Here is a 24,885-nt window from a genome sequence, read left to right as displayed (position 1 = left end):
ACTTAATAATCACATTTTGTGCAACTTAAATAATACAGTCTATTATTTTTTACTTATATAATGCTAACTTAACTAGTTAAACGAATACGCACAATTTATCCAAAGACGATATAATGTCCCCCAAATCCTATTCTATTCTTTCACTATAGCTTTGTGATTTTTTTAGTTACCCTTCAAAATTATATAATGAAAATCGACCACATTGTAAATAGTTGCTCTAATGTACAGTTGTATCTAGAGCCTCCAGATTTAAACAAACAAGCAACAACCAGATTATGAATCCTGGCAACACTGACTGGTGCAGCATTATTATTTTAATTTTATTTTTTTAATGTTGTCCAGTTATAATTTTTTGTTAAAATAGTAATCAAGTAAAATATTTTTATATAGATATTATAAATGTCGGAATTATATTATTTTCGACCGCCATGCATAATCTGCCGTTAAAGTTATTTTATCAACCAAGTCCCTACAATGTCCAATTCGATCTGTGGACCAAAAAATATTCTAACTATGTAACACAATGTTTGCTTGTGACCGAAAATTAAGTATTAAATTTGTACCAAAAGACAAGGCACGCCACAGTATGCTGCAAAAATTTTTATGTTGTTTTGGCTTATATCAGGCAAAAGTATTAAATGTAAACAGCCAAAATAGCAATCGTGACGATTTTTTATAGATTATGCCTCCGAAGTATCATCGCCATCACTAGGTTTTTTAACAGTTTCATCCTTTTCCGATAGTGTTATTGAATAAATAGAACTTCTATTAAATCTATCTATATTGCCCCTACGGAATATTCCTGTACGCGAAAGAGAAGACACCGTGGAAATAGACACATTGTCACTGTTCCCTTTATCGTCTTGAGGCACCATCTTCCAGATCAAGAAAGCCACACCACCAAATGCAGCTACCACCAGGAACATTACTAAAGTGATCTCTCCAAACATACCTATGACAAATACCAACATAACTTAATATATATCTTTTATAAATAATTATAAAATTAGTAAAAAATCTTAAATAATCTTTTAATACTTTGTGGAACTTTATAAGACAATTTATAAAAAAGAAAACTAACTTTGTTGCGATTCCTCCTTTGTAGCCTCAAGCCGAGCCGGTTGCAAGCTATTATCATTTAATTCCTGCTCATCGTACGGCTCCACCACACCGTGAGGTTTTGTTTCCACCAAAACATCTCCAGGATTCGCCTTTGGTAAGTTAATACCAGCTCGCACCGTCAATGTCTCCGGTTTGTAAGTACATAAAACTAAAAACCTGAAAAAAAATTACCGTTGAAATCTTGCATAAGTATTAAAATAAGTTACGATACGAAACGGTTGAAATTATAATATAATGAAACATATTATATAACATTCCATCAGTCAGAGAGAAGAATCAAGCATTACAGTATAAAAACAACCTACTCGACTGCAGGCGAATGCTCGAATCTTAGATTGTTACATTACATGTGAGTGATAATTTGTCTGTAGTACTTTGTAATAGTTAGCCGCTAATATGTCTTGTTTTTTTTTTTAAATTCCCAAGCTATACTTAAATAATGATCTCCTGACCAAATTTTTGTAACAACAGCCAGTCTCAAAGAGTAGCCACCTGCGAAGGAGACGTACGTACGTACGTACGTACTGTACGTACTGTATATGGAACTGGCTACAAGACCGGAAAATAAAAACGTGTTTTCCGAAGTACGGTAGTGTAACTCGGCAAACTTCCTGACTTTAGACTACTTCTTTTTATTGCCCAACACGGGATTCGAACCAGAGAACTCCAGACATGCCGCCGCATAAGCGAACCAAGTCAACGAATCAGTTTTTAATACTTAAAAATAGTTTGATGTCTAATTACGACCGAAAGTGCCCCATACTATATATTTTTTAACATAATACTATGTTTAAAGTGTGTATTCTAATATTGAATCCATGTTACCTATATGTTTGTATTTTTTGTTTCGCTTAATTACACGGTATTACTTTACTTAACTCATGACTGACTTTCTCTATTCATCTATAAAAGGTATTCCTTTGTTAATACCATAATTTTCTTTATTAAGAATACTAAATTATTATCATTTAATACACATACATGACTGTTAAACCGTAAGGTCTTGACCAATAATCATCAATGTTCTATTGTTGAAAGTGAAAAGTATTGCACGCTTTTTACTTTAATCATTTCACTTACCGGCGGGTACTGTGGGTGAGTATTGGTAGGTTTTCTTGAACGATCACGTAAGTGGCGACAGTAGTATCATTGACCTCGGAACCACATTCTTCGTGAAGAATTCGTAGTATGTAGGCGTCCTGGGCACTATTGGGATTTCCTTGAAGAGAACATCGTTCTGGGCCCCCATCTGCCGCTTCCACGGCAATGCGGCCACCGAAGTATGGTCCTGTTGATACTTCGACTTCGCTCGCGTGGGGCAGGCATTGTGTAGCTCGTGCTGAGACTAAAATAATGTCACAAATACAAAACGACTATTTCATAATATATACATTGTAGGTACCTGAGTTTCATATAATATAAATTCTATAATAAGTTGCACTATGAACATTATTAAAATATCAGTGAGAAGTTATATTATTCCTATTCCATAATTATTGCTGTAATCACTTTTCAAATGACTTAATAAATTAGTTTCAACTATAAACCAATTGCAAGATTGTATTTGCAATTAACACCATATAATCCATCCAAGCATTTGCAATCAAAATAAATAAATTAACTTTATTTAGAAATTGCATTTATATTCTGATCATAAATCGAATTTACCTTGCCTACTGTTCGTACTGCCTAAAGATTATCGAAGAGAAACTACACTGCCCCACTTTTTAATCCAATACCGCAATCATTTTATATCAAATGAGATTTTTTTTTCTAATATATAACTCGTATCAATATTTTTATAAGTAAATATAGAAATTTCGTTTTCTCTATTCTCATTATAATACGGTACTAATATAAATTCATAAAGATTTTACGTTTTTTAATGGCATTTAGTAAACCCATTTTTAAAAGCTTTTCTTTGTAAGGGCAAACAAAAGAAGTCTTAATTATTACTTACCTATTACGTCACATTGTCTAAGCACAACTATCGAGTTCTTAGTGTTTTTCAGTTACTATTTATATACATACACTACAGAAACCCCTAACATAGTTCCCTACTCTGTAACAAAGTATTCTGGCTTGTAATCTAATAAAACACAATCGAATTTAGACATAGACAATTTTGCTACTTCTTACTAATTGTAAAAAGTAGCAAAATTGTAAAGCTAAGTAATTTAACCTAAAACACATTCAACTATTTCATTGACACGTCTTCTATGAGAACATAGCACAACTTGCCAACAATAGTTTTATTAAAATGAAAATCGAATCAAAATTCAACACACAGGCATTATATACGTAATTATATATAATTTATGTTATACGATATATTTATTATATGCCCTGCATGCCGCCTTTGGCAAAGTCATGCCGAAAGTTAAAAGTCAAGAAGTCAAATGGATCACAAAGGATCGTATTAGAGCTATTTGTTACGCTATCAATGCTCCACTAACCAGGGATCGAAGATGCTAGACGCTATTATCCGGGCCTTAGATCGAAACATAGCAATAGAAAGTAATTCTGCACTGCGGTAAAATAAGTTACAAAATACCTAAATCACACCCAGACCGATTTACATAAAGTCCTACCAGTATTAAAACTATGTAAATCTAACCGGTACAAAAAAAAAGGTTATTTTTCGTGTTGGTGAACTTTTAAGTAACATAATCATTTGGATTATATAATAAATAATAATTATGTCTCACTTACATCCCTTGGTCGGTACAATTATAATCTTCGATCCAATAGAGTGTGGATCTGCGAGATCCCTAGCATCTCTTCTCACTGGTCGAACTTCAAACGAATATGTGGTAGCCATTCGTAATCCTGTAATGTATGTCGTGTATGTTCGACCACGCTTTCCGACGGGTACCTTACTTGTTGTTGTTTCTAACGTCATCCTTGCAGATCTTTCATCTTCAAAATTATCGACAACCTGTTTGTTCAGAAATTATATTATATTTTTACATAATACTATTTAGTTAGCTAGTAATACTTATTACATTCTTGGGTTTGAAGTACGGTTCAATTTTGTATCTAAGTTATTAGGACTAAATACGTTTATCAAATTAGAACCTCTTGCGGTTAGTTTACCGATGGCTGTGTCTATTTACACTGCTCAATTTAAAACAGTATATCAGCGAGATTTTCGAGAGCTGTTATCACATGGATTCTAAAATTAATTTATATTTTTGATTATAATTTTTTTTGCAAACGTCTGTAAACATAAACTTATAATAAACGTATGATAGTACTTTTTTTTAAACTATTTTTATTACCTTATGGCTTAACTTTGACATTTATTTTCCTGTTGTAATTTATTTAATGTCATACTGCAATTACAGGTACCAGAATGAAAAAAAAATGTTTTCAGTTAGTTTTGTTATTTATTTTAGCATAGGCATGGGCTTTGACGAAAAGGTAGGTCGCACGTCACGGTCACGCTGTGGCGCGCACGTCAAGCCATTATCCTCCGTTCGACGACAGTGGTGTCAGCAGTTACCAGAGCAAACCGGGGTTTTAATTCAGATATATGTACATTGTACATAAATATGAAACAACTAGTAACACCCTTTAATTAAAGTACGAAATATTTTAGTACCTAGCTATATATGTACCTACACAAATCTTGGAAACGAAATCGTATCACAAAATGAAAATTATGAAGTATTACATTTCTCAAAAACATAATTCATTTCAAGTTCAGTTAATATTTATATTATGTTTTCGTTTTAAAAGAATTACCTTAGTTCTGCATCTATATTGTCCCCAGGCTTGCAGTTCGCAGTAATGTATTTGGAAAGCCAAAATCTTCTTGGGATCCTCCTCATCAGTCTTTCCGTACTCCCATCGCAATCGAACATCACGGAAATCTGGCTCGCCTATCAAGTGCAGCACTTCTGTAAATGAAATATAATATTACGACATTTAATGGTTCAGTTAAGTAAGACTACTTGTAGTTGTTAGAACATTATGCCTACGAGTCTGTAGAAAAAATAACTCTTAAAGAAAATTATGTAGAATTGTTACTAACATTTATTCTAAAATAAAAGCATCTACCGTTTTTACTTAAGTGAAAATTCTTGTCGTCTGCTTTGCTAGCGCCGTTATGCTGTTAGTGCTTTAATATCTAAGTCAATTTCTGTAATTGGTTTCCTGAGCCCCCGAGACGCGGTTGGATGCTTCGATGCAACAATCCGCATGTACCATTAACCCAATGACTCGATCGCTCGGCTATTCCTCAATAACCAGGTAATATGACCAATGTAACGAGATACCTCGATCTCATTTATTATAAACTAGAAACAGATATAATTAGCCCAGAGAAATAAATACCTGTCTACTAATATATAAGTATATACCAAAAGCGAAAGTAATTATAGTGCAGATGTTATTTTTTTTATTGAATTTATTCTTAAATATATTTAAGATAAAATTTTATTAATGTTTTTCATAGAAATGTAATATGATTTGTGAATTTCATTGAAAAATAATAAGTATCAAAAAACAAATGAATAAATATCGAAATTGTACCTACAACCATATAATATATAATACAATAAATGCGGTGAACTGAATCAACACCCTACTATAAATCAGCTACTTGTACTATTTATTATGCATTGAAATATTTAAGTAAGAGAAAATGAGAGCACTGCGTATCGAAGTAAGCCCGGGGCGTCTTCGCAATAGAAGCCCTCTATTCGGATTGTGATCTATACTAGATCGTTAGATACATAATAAAAGCAATGGCTGTAATGAGAAATTTATCTATGTAGAACGATGCAGAGCGTGGGGACTTATTTTTTTTATTTACGAGTCTTCAACAATTAAGGAAAATATCTTAGTAAAAATTTATAATACTTATTAAAATTTAACTTACAACATTTACGTACTTATGTGCGTTTTTTATTAAAAAAATATAAATGTCATTACGTAATAATGTCCAGAGGCTTTAAAATGAAATTGTGATCTCATTAACATTTGACTATAAAAGGAAACCGGACGCGGCCTCGCACGAGAGGAAGTGCCCGAAAACAATGAAAATTGATATGCTATATTGATGTTTTATTCACACAGTACTGTATTAAATCACTAGTTCGTGAAATGCAAATACCTACTCCAAAGTTAATTATTAATATACAGCATGAAAATAAACTATGAAACTTTAATTTACTACAAAGATGATGTAGTCCTCCTCACCGATTTCGACCACGGTGGTTATTCTTATGGGAGTTATCTGTGCAAAGCAAAACCAAAATTATTTTATTAAACTAAACTTTTCAGTTAAACATTTTTGAATTGTCATTATTTCAACCGAAATGGTGGTTTCGGAAAGTAGTCTCCACCGAGAAGAAACGGCAAGAAACTCGCATAATTACTCTTTTAAATAACCATTTTAACCCCTCGAGGGGTGAATTTTTCATTCATGTAAAATTTCATCTAAATCGGTTCAGCTGTTTAAGCGTAAAGAGGTAACGGTCTGAGATACTCTCGCATTTACAATATTAGTGTATATTAATTTCGGGGAGCAAGTTATTTAGTGATCTCAAACATCAGTGAACGGTTAAAGTTCAAACTAATAAACTTTCACTTTAATCGGCGTTACTTCACTTAACTTTAACGTATATATGGAAGATATATCCTAAAGTATGGTAAGCTAATTTATAAATTTTCAGAAAATCATGTTTGTATGTCTTTAAATTTATTAACTTTGAACAGAATTTGAAACATTTAAATCTTTCGTAATAAACCGAATAGAAAATATTTAAATTATTGTTATTAATTTCAGAGCTAAAATATTAACTTCAACACGGCAACACTTTCTTTATTAAAACGAATAGAACACATCTATACTAATATTATAAAGCTGAAGAGTTTGTTTGTTTGTTTGTTTGAACGCGCTAATCTCAGGAATTACTGGTTCGAATTGAAAAATTCTTTTTGTGTTGAATAGACCATTTATCGAGGAAGGCTTTAGGCTATATAACATCACGCTGCAATTATTAGGAGCGACAAAAAATATGGAAAAAGTGAAAAAAGCGGGGAAAATTATTCATTCTTGAGGGCTTCCGTTGCGTGCGCTGCGAAAACGGTTGAATATATCAAAAATATATGTATGAAAGAATTATTCCTCTTGAAATGATCTAAAAAAATGTCTGCGACAGTATATGTCTATCTTTTAAGATTAACTCACTAGAACAGTTTTTATGGTAATCAAATTTGGTCGAAATCGACGCGCGGTCGGCTCCCTTCTGAGCGTTTGTATGCAGCGTTATTTGTTTTTGCGATATAATGTCGTAGTGTATAGTAATACTTTTTAAATACTATTTAATTTTGTTTTAAGGATAATATTTTGGTTCTAATAATTTCACAATTATTAACACTTATTTTAGTTTGGATGTAGATAAAATTAATTATAATTAGGTGTCATAGTTTTCTTTATAGTATTGTTTGGATTAAGGATAGTATTTTGTTTCTAATAATCCATACTATCCATACTTCCATACTATATAATATTATAAATGCGAAAGTAACTCTGTCTGTCTGTCTCGCTTTTACGCCAAAACTACTGGACCGATTTAAATGAAATTTGTAACAAATAGTCTATGTGCATGAAAAGGACATAGGCGTTTTAATTGGAAAAAATGCTGTAAAGGGTTGAAAAGGGGGATGAAAGGTTGTAAGTTGTTGAAAGTATTGTCATTTTTAGACTAGAAGCATAAAACTTATATTTTAGGCTGTACACTTATAAACTAACAACCGTACGGTGTCGTGGGCTGCGGCGACACTTCTCGCGGGCGATCCGCCCTGGGAGCTCCAGGCGGAGGTGCTCGCGGAAGTGTACCGGTTCCGGGACGAGGCGAGGAACCGCGGCGACCGTCCAGGGTCGGCGGAGCTCTAGCCCAGCGAGCCCTGATCGCCCGATGGCAGGAGGATCTGGGATCACCCACGGCGGGCCTGGCGACGGTGGAGGCGATCCGGCCCCACTTGAGTCGCTGGGTCGAGAGGAAGAAGGGCACACTCACCTTCAGGATGACGCAGGTACTTACCGGGCACGGTTGCTTCGGTAAGTACCTGCACGGGATAGCGCGGCGGGAGGTGTCACCCTCCTGCCACGAGTGTGGTGCGCCAGTCGACACGGCGCACCACACCCTGAGTGAGTGTGCTGCGTGGGGGCCCCAGAGGCACACCCTTGCGGCGACTATGGGCGGAGACCTCTCGCTGCCGAGCATCGTCAACGAAATGCTCGGTAGCGAGACGTGTTGGTCGGAGATGCGCTCCTTCTGCGAAAACGTGATGTCGTAGAAGGAAGCCGCGGAGCGGGAGCGGGAAGAGGATGCCGCTGCAGACTCCTCCGAAGACGACCGGGAAGGAGGAAGAAGCGCTACGCGCACCTTCTCCCCCCGCCTCAATAGGCGTCGCAGGGACTAGGGGGGGTCTCAGTACCCCGAGAACCCCCTCTAGGTGTTGGAGGAGGCCCGCATAGGCGGGCCGACCGTCAGGACGTCACGGTAGCATGCGCAAGCGACCCCGTGGCGCCCGCCGAAAGACGGAGAGGGTACCGCTGGTTTTTTAGTGGGTAAACCCGGCGTACCTGGGCGCACTCGGCGTTCAGGGCTCCGGGGAGTCCCACACACCCCCCCACCTTCCATCACGTGGGGGAAGCGCGTAACGCGTTTTTCCAGCGAGAAAAAAAAAAAAAAAAAGGGGTTGAACTTTTGTATGGAAGTCCGTCATTTTTTAAGTTGGAAACATAATACTTTATTTATAGGATACTTATTAAAAACGAGTACATAAATATTTAAGCGTTTCTGCATATTCCACTCCTAAGGGGGTGAAACAAGGGATGAAAGTATGTATGATAGTCCGTAATTTTTTAAGTTAGAAACACGAAACTTTATTTTTTTGATACTGATTAAAAATGACTAGATATGTATTTAAGCGTTTCTAGATAATCTACCACTAAGGCGGTGAAATAAGTGTTGAAATTTTTTATGGGAGTTTTTTTAAGTTAAAAGCATGAAACTTTATATTTGGGATACTAATTAAAAATTAGTAAATACGAATTTAAGCGTGTTTTGATATTCTACCACAAAGGCGGTGAAATAAGGGTTGCAAGTTTTTATGGAAGTCCGTCATTTTTTAAGTTAAAACATGAATGTTTATTTTTGGGATACTGATTAAAATGATTAAATACTTATTAAAGGGTTTCTCGATATTCTACCTCTAATGGGTTTAATAGGGGTTGACATTTCTTATATAGATTAGTCTGGAAGTCCGTCATTTTTTTAGTTTGAAGGATTAAATTTTATTTTTGTGTTACTGATTAAAAATGAGTAAATACATATTTAAACGTTTCTTAATATTCTACCTCCGAGGGGCTGAAATAAGGGATGTAAATTTTTTATGAAAGTCCGTCATTTTTTCAATTAAAAATATGAAACTTTATTTTTGGGATACTGGTTAAAAGTGAGTAGATACGTATTTAAGCATTTCTGCATATTCAACCTATAAGGGGTTTAATAAGAGTTGTCTTTTTTTATATAGTTGAGTATGGAAGACCGTCATTTTTGAAGTTAGAAGTAGGAAACTTTATTTTAAGGCTACCGATAAAAAATGAGTTGATTCGCATTTAAGCGCTTTTGGATATTTTACGCCTAAAGGGAGAAATAGAGGTTGACATTTCGTATACAGGATAGCCTGGAAGTCCGTCATTTTGAAGTTAGATGCATGATATTTTATTTTTGGGCTACTGATTAAAAATGAGTAGATACGTATTTAAGCGTTTCTGAATATTTTACGCTTAAGAGGAGAAATAGAGGTTGATATTTCGTATACAGGTTAGTCTGGAAGTCCGTCATTTTTGAAGTTAGCAGCATGAAACTTTATTTTTGGGCTACTGATTAAAAATGAGTAGATACGTATTTAAGCGTTTCTGAATATTATACCCTAAGGGCTAAAATACACACCAATGTGGTATATAAAGAGGTCTTACATTAACGTAATTTTTGAAGTTAATTTGTAAATATATTTATATTCTATGCGGGCAAAGCCGCGGGTAACAGCTAGTTATAGTATATTTTACAACGCATATCGTCGCGGTTTTTTATAAAAAAAAAGTTATTTTGTGGGTTACGTGTAACATCGCTTTTTTTTCAAGCAACTTAATGAGTAACTGTATTACGTCTTTCTCCTCATCCTAACTGCGGCTTAAATAAAAATAATTAAAACGTTGACATAAATGATGAAACATTTTTTTTTTGAGTGGAATTTGAGTTTGTGTTTAAGTTTCTATTCTACGAACGAAAAATGAATTAACTAATGTAGTAAAGTGGAAAGGGGATTTCCTCAGGGTTAACGGTTAAGTTGCTATTTTTCTATAAAAGTTCCCTTACCAGACATAAAAAATATACGTTAGAATAAAATATTCATTTGTAGTGCCTTACAAAATTGTATTATGATCCCTAATTTAACCAGTTGAACATATACTTAAAAATAATTAACCAATACTTATTGTTTTTTACTACCGAGAAATTACTTATATTCGTCAACCTATCATATGCAATGCAAATAAACCAATTTCTATGTTAACAGATATAGTGATTGTAATTAAACCTGGGCAAGCACTATTGAATTTTAATGTTTATTTGTTAAAATTTTCGAACTACATATTTTTATTGTAAAGGTTCGAATATTTTTGCGTTTGCTAATATAATTGTAATTCATCGTAACAACAAGAATTTAAATAGTTTATTCTAGTATTTTGAAGATAATACAAGTAATCTTTCCAATCTTGTTTTTTTATAGCATATAACGATAGAGATATAATTATTTTGTCAGCATAGAATATATAGTTGCAAAAAATGTAGGCCGTACGTATGTTTTTAATCTTCATTAATTACACAAAAAAAAATTTCGTTGCCTTGTTGTCAATATATTATTTTATGACTGTATTAACCAGAAAGTAGAATTTGTTGTTAAGTTTTTAACATTTAAATAAGTAGAGTAATGTGCGGATATTTCGGGTACATTATAACAGTACGTTGACTAGAGCGTGTAACCGACCTTCTCTCCTTTGAAGGTACACATTATTCACATACAAATTACTTTTAGAGACAATATTCGGTTAAGTATTTAAGCATGTCACGAGTTGTGACGGTAATTTTATACGTTAACTTATGACGCCTCCGGTCACATAAGTTTAACTAACATACATTATAACATTCATATTTTATCGGTCTACAAAATTGATCGCTTCGAGTGTTTATTTCTAGGTTGCCTATTTTGGTCAGAAATAATAGTAATTATTTATCTAGTTTTAATATATGTTTTAACGAGTTGATAAAACTTTTCCCTTAAAGAAGTATTAAAATATATAACTTGTTGAGCTGATCTTAAATTTAGAGTTTCTATTTAAACATATGTTTTTTTCGGTCATGATAATAAAATCCTTTCATTATATATGTGAATATAAGGGGGTTTGTTTAATTAATAAATAATTTGTGTTGACTGAGCGGTTTCAATTGTGCAAAGCGAGTGGCGCGAAACGGCTATACTTATTCAAACAATGAAAGCTTCATGCGTAGTGACTTCCATTTGACTCATCATTATTATACATAGTTATTACCGGCATGTTTTATATAATAATACATTATATTATTTGTGTTATTATTGGTAATAAATATTAACAATACATATTATTAATATATGTATGTATAATGTTATCTAGTTCCGAAACTTATTGAACCAATCGTTAAAAAAGGTCACGAATGTAGCCTGAAAACTGAATACCATAAATAAATAACCGGACTTATGAGAAGAATAGTTTAATGAGTAAAGTGGCAAAAATAGCTACTTAGTTGTTCTTATTATTTCGTTGCGATACGTTTAAAATCGTAACGTCAAAATATTTAAAAAATTATGATAGTTATACCAAATTTAATAATTTACTATACTTTCACAATCTTCATTTCATACTGATATTACGGGTACGGCTTTGTGTAAACTATACTGAAGAGAGAATGGGGGCGAGATAAAACTGTGAATTGAAACGAGTGTTAAATGAAATTTAGACAAGTATTCACAGATTATTGAATGTTGGTATATGTTGTTTTTGAGAATAAAAATAAAAATTCGAACTAATATATATATAATTAATAAATAATAATATCACTCAATATTTCAATTGAAACGTTCTATTTATAAAATATATATTTTAAATTAAACATCTATGTAAACGTGTCTTCATTCCTCGATCGCGTGATATTACTTAAAACGTTATTCTGAAAATTACTAACACAAAAACTTGAAATAACGACCGTCACACATATCACATGCGAACTGTTGAGAAACTAAAGTAGTGCATAAAATTTACCTCGATATGTGAATCTTTATTTCAATTTAGACACTTTAAAAACGCAGAGAAACGATGTAAATCCAAATCTCATTGTTCAGTTGGCCGTGCGTGTATAATCACCGTTTTTGCCGCATTCAATTAAAAATTGACCCACTGTCGGCGCCGGGCAGAACAAAACAGACTTATTGTTAGATATCTGTTATCTGAACGTCTCGGTCACAACATGACAAACACGAAAGATTCTGTGGCGGCATTTTACTTACAAGTACTTAAATAAATTTGTGACGCTTTAAATGGAATCACGGTGCGGTAGATTCATTTTTATAGAGCAATTACTTATTGTAATTCGATTCACTAACTCCATTAGGAATATATATGCTATGCATATATCTATTCGATGATGTAGAGCAATACATTTTCGATTTTGATTTTGTCTACTTTTAGGTAATTCTTTTATTTCTTCACATTGAAAATATAGGTCATCCTACTATTACTATATTTTGAGCAGTTCTATCTTAAGCTAAAATATTGCATGCACTCTTGATGCTGACGGTCGCGCCGCCGGTGCACCAGGAATCGCACCTGCTTTTTCACATTATACTAAGAGCTAATAAAATATAATCTATAACAATGCTTGAATAAAGTTGAAGGTAGATATAAAAAAATGCTTTAATATCAACTCAAATCGGACACGTTGTTAAGCGGCCCCAGCATCATACACATTTTTTTGGAGGTTAAGGAAGACACTGAGTTCATTGACCTATTATTGAACAATATTGGACAGCAACCTAGACGCCGTAAGTTTTTATTAAAACAGTTAGTTAAATACTTATATTGGAATTGCAAGTGCAGCCCTTCTGCCGCACTCCCATGGATGCCGGTGACAAAGCAATATAGTATGTATATTCATTATATTTTTTTTATGTTTGACATCTAATTGTATCGTTAACTTCTAATTAGACTATGGATAGCATAATAGTTCATAGAAAAATCGTATCAAATGTTCCACCACTCGGGAGCACCAATAACCCCGAAAAGTTGTGATGTTGCTGGTTTTGAGAGTTTTTATTTACAATTTGTACTGAGTATTTTATAATCTGATTGTAAGAACGAAGTTGATATAAAAAGTGTGAAAACAAAGAGCAACATTATAATGATTGAGAAGTGATCACGAATAATTTGTTGCCGTTTATCTATGCTATCATTATAAATACGAAAGTAACTCTGTCGATCTTTTACATCATCACGACTAAACCGAACAGTATCGAACGTAATACAATTTAATATTAAGGAAGCATGAGACCTATTTATATGTATATACATATATATAAGGTGTACGGACGTGCAGATGGACTACCTGGGCTGACCAATTACGTCACCATCACCATGACCCATAAATATTGGTGCGCAACAAATATTAACCATTCCTTACAACACCAATGCGCCACCAACCTTGGGAACTAAGATGTTATGTCTCTTGTGCCTGTATTTACATTGTCTCAGTCTCCTTTCAAGTCGGAACACATATATATAATATACATATAATATTTACATATAATATTTGTGCTTGTTGCTTTTTTATAATTAAATTGAAGACTTAGCTAACTATTTTTTTAAATTAACTTTTATTTTTAATCATGTTTAACCCTCATATATTTTATTTTGGATTACTGGATTTATTACTAGTTCCCGTCAATTTACGTCTACATGGCAAGGAAGTAATGACAGTGGGTCTATTTATGATTGCGTGTACTGTTAATGTTTTTCGATAGGAAATTACTTCTTATTCAAGAAGAACATCATGATATGAGTTCCAATCACTATTCCAGAAAACGATTCTATTTTGGTCTCGTCGGGTCCTAAGATTGCGGAAATAATTACTAGTATTGATGGTAGTAAAAGCGATCGTTGTACCGTTTATTTCCAAGCTCGATTGTTGAGAACTATGTGGGAAACTTTAACAATTGGTAATTTTTGTGGAGGGTTGGTTCACCCGACACACTAAACAAAATAAAAATCTTAAAAAAAACAATGTGTGATGACAACAAGCAAATGCTTATGTGTAGCGCTATTCTGTAAGTTTGCGTCGTGATTATAACATTTAAAGGATACACGCATGAAAATAGCGTATCACCGTAAGTCGGTTTTCAAAATTTCACGACTTAGATTCGAAGTGCATTCTGACGGAATAACAATGTTATTGGCTTAATTATCGTCAGTCTGAATTAAATAACGTGATTTTGCCGATCAGACAATACGGTCACTAGTAGAAGCTACCACGTCTAGTAAATAGTATCTATTATTATTTAGGCACGACGTAATGAGTTTAAGTCAAGTAGGTAGGTATATGTCATTCGGAAATTACTTCGCGAGGTAGCACTTGCCCTACACTTTTATGCCCAAATATTTTGATAGTTTTATGTAGATATTTGTGGTTTCATTCCATGTGTGATTAATCTGTTTGTAATATTTTCGTTTAAATCGAATATTAATGTGTAAATCTAATATGTCGTGTCGCCTTGAAATGTAAAAATAAAACGTAATTGACCAACAGTCAAAAAAATGTAGGTACAAATAATTTTCGTTTTGCATATTATTTAAATTAAATTCAAATTTTCTAATAGATTGATGGTCACGGCGGGAACAGGAAAGTAGTAATACTAACATTTGCCAGCTGCCAAGTGACTTTTAATAATATTTTATAAATAAAAAAGTATTAAACATTTCACAGGATTATTTTATAGAATGTAGAGTACCTACATTTTAAAGCTCCGTTAGTCTGTAACCCACGTTGAATGTTAAAACCTTATTATTAAATTCTGTTTTTAGAATTTAAATACATAAAAGTATCCTTTTATAGTTTCGTAAAATTTACATCACGCTTTTGGCTTGATTAGAACCAGAAAAATGATTAGGATCAACAACTTTTGAATGTAATTTAGCGTGGGTTGGAACTATAATGGAAAATGAACAAATTCAAATAAGGTTAAAGAGCCGTTACAAATCGTGTATCGATATGCCAACAAACGCTTTTATTGGTAGGTATTGCTAAGAAAAGACAATAGATAAACAATGTTTATAAGCAGTTGTGACCTAAATGGCTGCAGTTAAGGAGGTCCGGTCAGCGACCCGCAGATGATCAGGACCCGAGTCCCACCCGCCGACCCACATCTACTGCATACCACATTGCGTTACACATGCTGCATACTTATCTATTTAAGGTAAAACGCTATTTACATAAGCAACAAAAACATTGTAAGAACGCGTAGGTACAGCTCACATTGTTGACAATATTGACATGGTATGGTATTATGCGTATCGTTAACTTTTACGTAAACTCCTTTTTTTTTTACACAAAACTAAAAATATTTTTGTTAAAGCTGTTGTCGTGCGTTTTTGTGTTGAAAAATTACAAACACTAAGTTAGTAAATAAATAAAATAAAATTATTTTCTATTATCTATATAATACTCGATTTCCCAATTTAAGTAGGTTATTCATTTAAAAAAAAACACTACTAAACAAAGCATTTAATTAATTTTGTTGTAGTGTTCATGGAAACTATTTAATTTAATTTCTTAGTGAGACACCAACACATGCATGTTAACACAAAAAAGTACTTTGACTTTCTAAGTAGCAAAAACATATCCAGTTTGTTCGCTCTTTATGACGCACCATAATATGACCGTGCATCGCTAGCTTGTCAGGAGATCAAACATCTAATATGTTGTCCTAGGCCACGCCCAATATAATTATCAACTTATTAAAATAACTAGTCAAACGCGTTTAGTGAAAGCAAAATTTCACACATGATCCATTTCTTCGAATTGAGTGTATAATTTAAATATTTGGCACGAGATTGGTGTAATTAATTATAGTAGAGGTATCCTTAGATCACGATGTACGACATATAATATATCATTTGACAACCGGCCAATTATGTGTGAGGTTTTCCTAACATAGGGTAGATATATAGGATATAAGATGTTTAGGATGTATGGATATCGAAACATTTTAAAAGCAAGCCCATTTATTTATTTTTATAAAAATAATACATTGTCTATGGATTTATCTTAATATCTACGATACGATGTCGCCAGAAGATGTGTTAATGCGATCTACACCCTCACAGTGGTAATTATTGTTATTAAGACATAACTGACAACAATACATATTAATTGCAGCATTAGTACAACTTCGTGACTATAAGTCTTAACCTAGCGCACTCAGCTTACAATACATCTGCGATCTGTTAGAGGTGTCCGTTGATAAGACATAATTATTATAAGTTTAAGATCTGTATTAGTAACACTAATTTTTGTGATTTAGACACACACAATTTGACTACTTTTTACTAATTGTTATATTCCTTACATAATAGTAAGATCGTAAGACGGGATGACTATTGCCGCTTAATAGAACAGGTACACTGAAAAATAAGTAGGCCGCCTTTATAACTGTATTTGTCGTATTTAATAAATTGTTCTCAGCGCCGTAATCAAAATTCTGAATATTTGGTTATTTAATGAACCGTGTCTGGTGCGCTATGTTGCGGTGGAGACGCAAAATATTATAATAGCAGCAAAAGCAAGTTTGTACTGACCCTCGCCGTATCACCGTTAGCGCATGCATAATGCCAACCGCGAATTGCTCCACTGACGTAATGACATGTACACTATGACCAGTTACTTATAACCATAAAAACATTAAACAAAAAAAACAGGTCAAATACACTATAAGACCAGCAAAGTGAAACGTTTTTTTATTCGAGTGCTTACTGTGACACTTGATAATTGTTTGTTCAATCGTCGTCGTGATCGTCGATATCTTTAGGACCGTGAAAATAAGTAGTTCAACATGTTTAGAAAAAAAAAACGTTGACAGTTAACATTATCTGAGCTTATTAATATAAGCTAAGTAGTCTAGTATGTATTTATTTACATTGTCATATGCAATGTCAATATTGTAATCAAATTTGTAGTGTTGTTAAAAATCTTATGAACCTCCTGCTTAGAATGCCCGTAAAAAGTATGTAAAAGTATGTATAGAATAAATTATGTGATAGGAACGCTAAAATTAAAATTTTAATAAAACACTATCAACTCCACTCGCTTTAAGGTTATGTAAATAAATATACACTGTCCCGTAAGCTTGTGTATAGTAAAAAGACGTTATCAATCATCTCAGCGTTGACCTATTGTAGGTTAATCTTATTCCAACGACGAACAGTTTTTGCGCTGACATGTTCACGGGTGATCTATCAAGAACGACCTGGCGAACTGTATTTGATAACTTGATAGAGGTTGAGGGCCTTCATGCAATTCTCAATCGATGCGAATATTTTAAACAAATTTCTCTGTTTCATACTTAGAGAGATGAAATTGCGACAGTAACGTATATAGGCCTATTATACAGTGATTAATATATAATCGGGACTAGATGCTAATGTGGTAACAAGATATAACGGATATAACTACGGTTACGGTCTAAGGTTTTTGTATCAGACTTATATATTGCTGAAAAATTTAGGAAAATATTACACACTACTATTTATTTATCTCTGAAATCTATACATATGCCACACGACTGTATATAAATAAAAACATCTTAAAGACGGGGAGTATCACCACATGTTTCATTTATGTCTGAGATATAGGTCTAAATTGGTCTATCGTGTTTGCTGTCCAAAATCTCAATTGAAATCAATAAGATCCTACTCAATGATAAAACATCAATCGTGATAATCAACGGGCTTAATTCGTTTCCCGACTATTTAGACCATGTCAAACGAACAATAGTCAAAAGATAAAGCGATACGTATGAACAATCCAAATAATTCTGCTTGTTTCATAAAGAACGGTTAATTCGGTCAAAGCATACTATGGGGGAGAACATTCCAGCTAGGCTATTTTGTAAAAAAAAATAAAACAAATTTGACGCGATCGTAAAATTATTTTTATGCAATTAGGCTCCTTAAGTATTATTATACAATAATACCCTGTAAATTTCCCACTGCTGGGCTAAGGCATCCTCTCCCTTTGAGGAGAAGGTTTGGAGTATATTCCACCACGCTGGTCCAATGTAGGGTGGTGGATATACATGTGGCAGAATTTCATTGAATTTAGACACATGTAAGTTTCCTCACGATGTTTTCCTTCACCACCGAGCACGAGATGAATTATAAACAAAAATTAAGCACATGAAAATTCAGTGGTGCTTGCCAGGTTTTGAACCATGCCTTCTAACCACTGGGCCTCCTCATATCACTTTCTGACATTTGAATTATGTCGAATTTTGAGCAATAATCAAAGACATAGATAAAATTAGATTAACGTTTCTTAGACATTTGAACCCTATAATAACAGTTATGAACGTTACGCTAGACAAAATTGTATCCCATAAGCGTAGTATAATTGTTAGCGGATAAAAACCGGAACGAGAGGGGTGATATGTTACCGAAGATTACATGGGAAGGTAAACCGTTAGTAGGTTCAATGTGAGAAGAGTGTGAATCTCTAATTTGCAGTAAACGACTATTGTTACTGGACGATTATGTAATGATGATCGTGGGACAACTAATTATAAGTTCCGTTAAAATCTATGCATCTGATCACATCTAGAAAGCAACAAGAACTGCATCACACTGAAACTACCTTTGATGTATATAATACATATAGCTATATAAGTACCTTTGATGTATCTGGACATTTTTATATTTCATAATATTACCTTACATCGAAATTTATTAACATTTGTATTTAATTATACCTCTGTATAATTTTATTTTTGAATAAATAAATTTAAAGTTGTGTAGAGACATCAATAAAATTACACCTAGGAAAATCTACACGCAACATCTCAACGGTAAAACGACCGACTAACGATTCCTAAGTTTGGTTCCTAGTTGATCTGCCTGAAAGAAACTCAATTTAATACCAATTGCTCTTTATTCAGTTTTTAAACAATATTTTTTTAATGTTTTAATTCCAAGTGATTTGTTTTTTGTTTCATAATCTGAGCAAAAACCATTTAACATGAAGTCTTTGAAGTAATATTTGAAAAACACAAGTAAATCACTGCAACTAACGAAATAAAAGCGTGACAATCTTGCGACCTGGTTTAACTTGAGGGCAAACTTAACAACTGTCTGGTCAAAACTTATTATCAAGTTTTAACAGTCACTCCAAAAAGTCAAAAAACAATATTACATTTTATAATATTCATATATTAAAAAAAAATATCGCATTATAAAATTAATCTTGTATAATAAAATATATTATTTAGTAGGTTGAATGAATAAATATTTATGGTATAATTCATTGTAATTTTTTCTCATAATAATTTGTTCATAATATTAATTAAAATAAAATTAAAAATTTTAGTTTAAGACGTCATTTTTGTAACGATTATTTTAGTGATGTCTTTATGTGTAGATCGTTTTATGGATCTCATTACCTATGTAAATGTTTTAAAGCTGTGTTCAATAGAGTACAAAATTATCTAATTATGGGGACTGGTATGGTTACTGAAGTCCAAATTATAGGTCAAAAAGTGCATCTTGAAAATCATAAAATTAATTCAACTTTTTTAACCAAGTGTACACAAAAATGTTTTGTTTGTGAGAAACTTGAACTTATTATTTAATTATTATATAAAAATTAAGCGAATAATTTGTTTCAAATATTTTGTATGAAAATATACAATTTTATTTTTTATATTCATCAGATAATTTTTTAAATTAATTATTAATGTTTGACCTCACCATCATCCGCCTCAATTTCAGCAATCGGGGACACAAATGTAATTTGCAATATAATTCCGACTACGAATAAATTCACGGAAGACGCCATTATGTCTAATAAAATTGATGATCGGTTTTTTGATTAATCACTTTTATTCAACACCAATTGATGAAACGTTTAATCACTCAATGTTTTATAATAAAAAAATATAAATATATTTAATTCCGAATAGAGCGATTACCGATGGCGAGCAAGCGTGCGCCAGCGCAGCTATGTGACTTCTGAACGACTAACAAAACGATAAAATACTGAAAGGCCTAACATACGGAGCATGGCTTTGCCCTCTACCTATGTACTAACAGGCTTTAACGCCGAGAGGCGACGTAAGGAATAATAGTGTATCTAAATTAGTAAAAGTAAAAGCTAGTTTCACTTAGTTACTATTTATGGTCATTATAATTTGTGGGATAGATAAGTATATAAAAAAATATGTAACTTTTCTTCAAATAAGATGGTACTGGTATTTATTTATATTCTGTATAAACATTTTAGTAAAATTATTATATACCTACAACGCAACACGCTAAGCAAAAAATCAACTTTGGTATACAAAATAAGCGGGTACTACGTATCTTTATTTTATCAAAAGGTTATATATCATACAGAATATTTAATGCGCTTACTCTGGAAATTTATTAGAAAAATACATGACCTATTAATGGAAACGATGTATTTACAAACAAAGCACAGACGCCAATTTATTGACGCATGCGTTTTGCACCAGCGCGCGCACTCTGTTATCATCTGATAACTCCATTCACTTCCCAAAGCCTCTCGCCTAAACATATGCTTCGAGAAAATAATAAGTTTTTGACGATGTAAAAGAAAAATGGGGAACCAGTTTAAAAACGTGGCTATTATTGCCTGCCTCAAAACATTTCTTTTTGTTTTTAACATATTTTTTTGGGTAAGTTTTCGTTTGTATATGCTCCTAGTAACTACTTATTAGATATATCTCAATCGAACGAGATTATTATTTAAAAATTAATGTGCGATTTTGAGTGCAAAAACTTTGTTAAAACAAGTTGATTATATTAAAATCGAATACGTTGAGAAAATATAGCACCGCCTTTTAGTTACAACAGATAATTTAACAGATAGTTATTTAGGATCGTGTTGTTAATTAATACTTTCACAATATATTACATCATCAATGCTTTGTTTTGTTTTCTAAAACCACCTGTTTCTTGTTTTGTATTATTAGTCTAATACGAGTGCACTTATACTTTCATAGCTGACGGGGCTTCTCATCCTAGTTGTGGGACTATGGGCGGAGTTCGACCTGTACAAGTACATGGAACTGTCTTCTGACTTTTCTGGAACAGCTCCTCATGTTATTATTGGCATCGCAGGACTGATCGTACTCATCAGCTCAGTCGCCTTCTCGTGTATCATCAAAGGCCAACCGGTATTACTTTATATCGTAAGTGTCACCATAAAGATACTTTAAAATAAGAAAATGAATAGTGAAATATTACATCGGTATTTTGTTAAGAAACTATAAAATAATGTCATTTCTTTAATCAAAGGATGGATGAATCAAAATATTTGTTCATGTATACATAAAATGTATTTTTTTCCTTCTGTTGCTTTTGATACCATCTTGTTTACTTCACACGCTCTTTAGCCTAATTATCTCTATTTTTAACATACAAGTAATTTGAAGTATATTAGTATTAAATGAAGGATTACCATAAATTATAATGAAGTATCAAATAACCATAATAATTCTATTCCCGATTACAATCACAGCAAAAAATCCGTTTTGTTAACAGTACTAATAGTTGGTTTTTTAAGTAACTCATGAATTTTACAAATTTTAAAATCCAAATTCAAGTAATAACGTAAATCGGCCATACGATGAAAACTGTTCGTTACGTTTTACGTTAGTTCGTCGTTCGTACTGTATGGGTTGTAGGCGATCATGATTATTAAGAGGTAGCCAGTTCATTTATTATTATTCCAATTTCACTCCCATTATTTATATCGCGAAGACTGGCTGTGCGTTAGTTCACGGTGAGAATTTGTCAAAATAACGTCGTTGTTTTAATAAAGCTAGTGCTCGTAACTGACTAAATGTTTTGCACTCGGTGGTAGAGTTTTGTCTAAACCCGTCTCGATAAAATACATTAGATACATTCACCTTCAATTTTATCACCAAACAGCAATTTTTTTACAGTTTAAAGGTTATATTGTCGTTGTATTGTCGGTAGCACATTACTTAGGTTATGGAAATTATAAAAAAATCATGTCACCAATGTCTATGGGTAGTGATGACCATCAGATGGCCCTTTGCCCGTCTGCCTACTTATACCAAAAAAAACTTCTTTCAAATACAAACAAAGTAGGTACAATATTTTTTGATATAACATGAACACAATATTATCTTACTGCGATTACTTTATACGTGATGATTATAACATAATTCGCTGGCATAGGCGACTCGAACTTAACGTTCACCGGTGCACTTTCAAATATAATAGATACTAATCAAAGACAATAAGATACAGACGCAGACAAGTTTACAACTTTTTAACAATTTGATATATTCCTAGCACACTTATGATTCATTTAGTAGTCAGTGGTAATTCATTTATCTAAAAATGCTTAACTACATCAATAACTATAAAAGGAATCCAGAACCCCACTAAGATCAATTAGACAATGCAAACAACTGTTATACAACACAAAGCAGTCACAAACTAAAAAGAAAAAATACATAGAAATAGTAAATAGTAATCATTTAATTTAGTTTGTGCTGCCTAGAAATAAAACCATGCAGGCATATCAAACCGCCAAAATCAAACAAATATTATAAAAAATCAAAGACACAGAAAATCCTTTTTCTATCTGTCTAGAATAAAAAAATACATTATGAAATCTATCCAACAGTATGGGGGATTCTTAGTGTGTATCTTCATGATGGACGCGGGGGTCGGAGCATCAGTAGTGTGCTACCGAGACTCCTTTGCAAAGGGCTTACACGATGGACTTTCACACACAATTTCTACTTACGACCCCAACAAGGCCAATTTCGATTTCGCACAAACTAAGGCAAGTATTCATATAAATTCTTTGATAATAAATAATTTATTTTACTATAATACAAAAATATTAATTCTTACGAATGGCAGCGCGCTTACAATTGCTATAAAAAGGTCAGTTCGTGTTACAACCGTTAGAGTTATAAGCACACGAATGATTGGATAAAAATTGCTACGATTAAAAAATTACCAATGAACAATAAATAAAAATGAATTTTCGATAATTGAAAAACCGGATCAGATTTCTAGACAAACTATTAAAAAATTGGTTATGTAACTGTTTTATTATACCACGAAGCATCTTATTTCTATTATGTATTAATAGCTCTTTTTTACTCTTAAATTAACGCTTTACAGGCAGGTTATATGACTTAGATTCTAAGTACTATATATTTTACTAATAATCCCATAGACATTAATTTATTATGTTTATTAATATTTATGTTTATGAATTACGTGGGCATATTGTTAACAGCAATATATAAGAATAATCAGTATTGTCTAACAGTTACATTGCTGTGGTGTCTCCAACTACACGGACTGGATGCGACTCTCTCCTCAACGAGTGATACCCATCTCATGCTGCCTTGACACGAACCGTTGCGTTACTGCAAATTACAACGATGTTTACCAAAGGGTAAGAAAAAAATTGCGTTATCTTAAATGGTATAGCAGTATCTGGGTAGTTACCACCCACTCATCATATATTTTACCACCAAACAACAATAAATATTTAGTATATCTGTGTTCCAGTATAACTGTAGGCACAAGGGACAAAACATTTTAGCTCAAGGTCGGTGGCGTATTGGCATTGTAAGGAATGTATATTTCTTGCAGCACTAATGTCTATGATCGATAGTGAGACATGGTAGTGACCACTTGCCCGACCTATACAATAAAATAAATGGAATAAATTCTCTTTCTCTTATAAAATATAGGAGTCGAGAAATCTAGCGTAGTAGCAACGGCTTTGCAAAGCGCGAGATTTTAATATTGCTAATTTCTTACCCACAGGCAAAAACTGGAAAAATAACAATAGAAAATAAAACCAATAGCATCCATTGGTCCGGCAACGACCTCAGATTCACAAAGATTAAGTTGATAAGAAAAAAATTATTCATTTTGCTGATGATTCTTAATTTTTCAGGGATGCTACGAAGTCATTACGGAATATCTAACAAACAACATGAATATCCTCATTGGAGTTGCAATTGGAACTGCTACGCTACCACTCGTAGGGGCCCTGTTGTCTTGTTCCCTCGCCAGATACATCGAGAAATCGAAATATGACGCCATCAATTGACCCACATACATAACGGAAATATCGAGAAGATACAAATTGTTGACCCGGATCTGTACTTTTGACTGAATAGTTATTTGATATTCGTCTATTATATTCTAGATATTATTAGATATTTTATGGAAAAATTATAACTAATATGATATATAATAAATAAAGAAATCTCAATGTTTATTAGTAAATGTTACTAAGATCCTAAATTTTAACCTCCTCTTAAAACAAAATGTATTAACTTGTACTCAATTTTCTTCTTATA

The 24,885-nt window shown here is 32.9% G+C and overlaps 2 protein-coding genes across 3 annotated transcripts; one reads left to right on the top strand and one right to left on the bottom strand.

Annotated features, from left to right (window-relative positions):
• Window positions 1-24: 24 nt before the first annotated feature.
• Window positions 25-20,359, bottom strand: LOC125077045. The gene is made up of 6 exons (XM_047688832.1): window positions 20,246-20,359; window positions 4,870-5,024; window positions 3,835-4,060; window positions 2,203-2,467; window positions 1,082-1,278; window positions 25-952 (listed from the first exon to the last, which is right to left on the bottom strand). The coding sequence occupies exons 1-6, from the start codon at window positions 20,331-20,333 to the stop codon at window positions 681-683; spliced, it is 1,203 nt and encodes a 400-aa protein (XP_047544788.1). The 5' UTR covers window positions 20,334-20,359; the 3' UTR covers window positions 25-680.
• On the top strand, window positions 13,164-24,862 carry LOC125077046 (tetraspanin-7-like). Of its 2 annotated transcripts, none has more exons than XM_047688834.1 (5): window positions 13,164-13,281; window positions 21,520-21,708; window positions 23,178-23,339; window positions 23,838-23,966; window positions 24,477-24,862. In XM_047688834.1, exons 2-5 carry the CDS (start codon window positions 21,580-21,582, stop codon window positions 24,630-24,632), a joined length of 576 nt encoding a protein of 191 aa, XP_047544790.1. In that variant the 5' UTR covers window positions 13,164-13,281; window positions 21,520-21,579; the 3' UTR covers window positions 24,633-24,862. The 2 variants fall into 2 exon arrangements, with proteins under 2 accessions (XP_047544790.1, XP_047544789.1); XM_047688833.1 differs by lacking the exon at window positions 13,164-13,281 and adding an exon at window positions 21,047-21,192.
• The last annotated feature ends 23 nt before the right edge of the window (window positions 24,863-24,885 follow it).

The sequence above is a fragment of the Vanessa atalanta genome, chromosome 3 (genome assembly GCF_905147765.1).
Source record: "Vanessa atalanta chromosome 3, ilVanAtal1.2, whole genome shotgun sequence".
Taxonomy (NCBI): Eukaryota; Metazoa; Arthropoda; class Insecta; order Lepidoptera; family Nymphalidae; genus Vanessa; species Vanessa atalanta.
The sequence above is the reverse complement of the archived record's forward strand: the minus strand, read 5'-3'. Positions and strand labels throughout refer to the sequence as shown.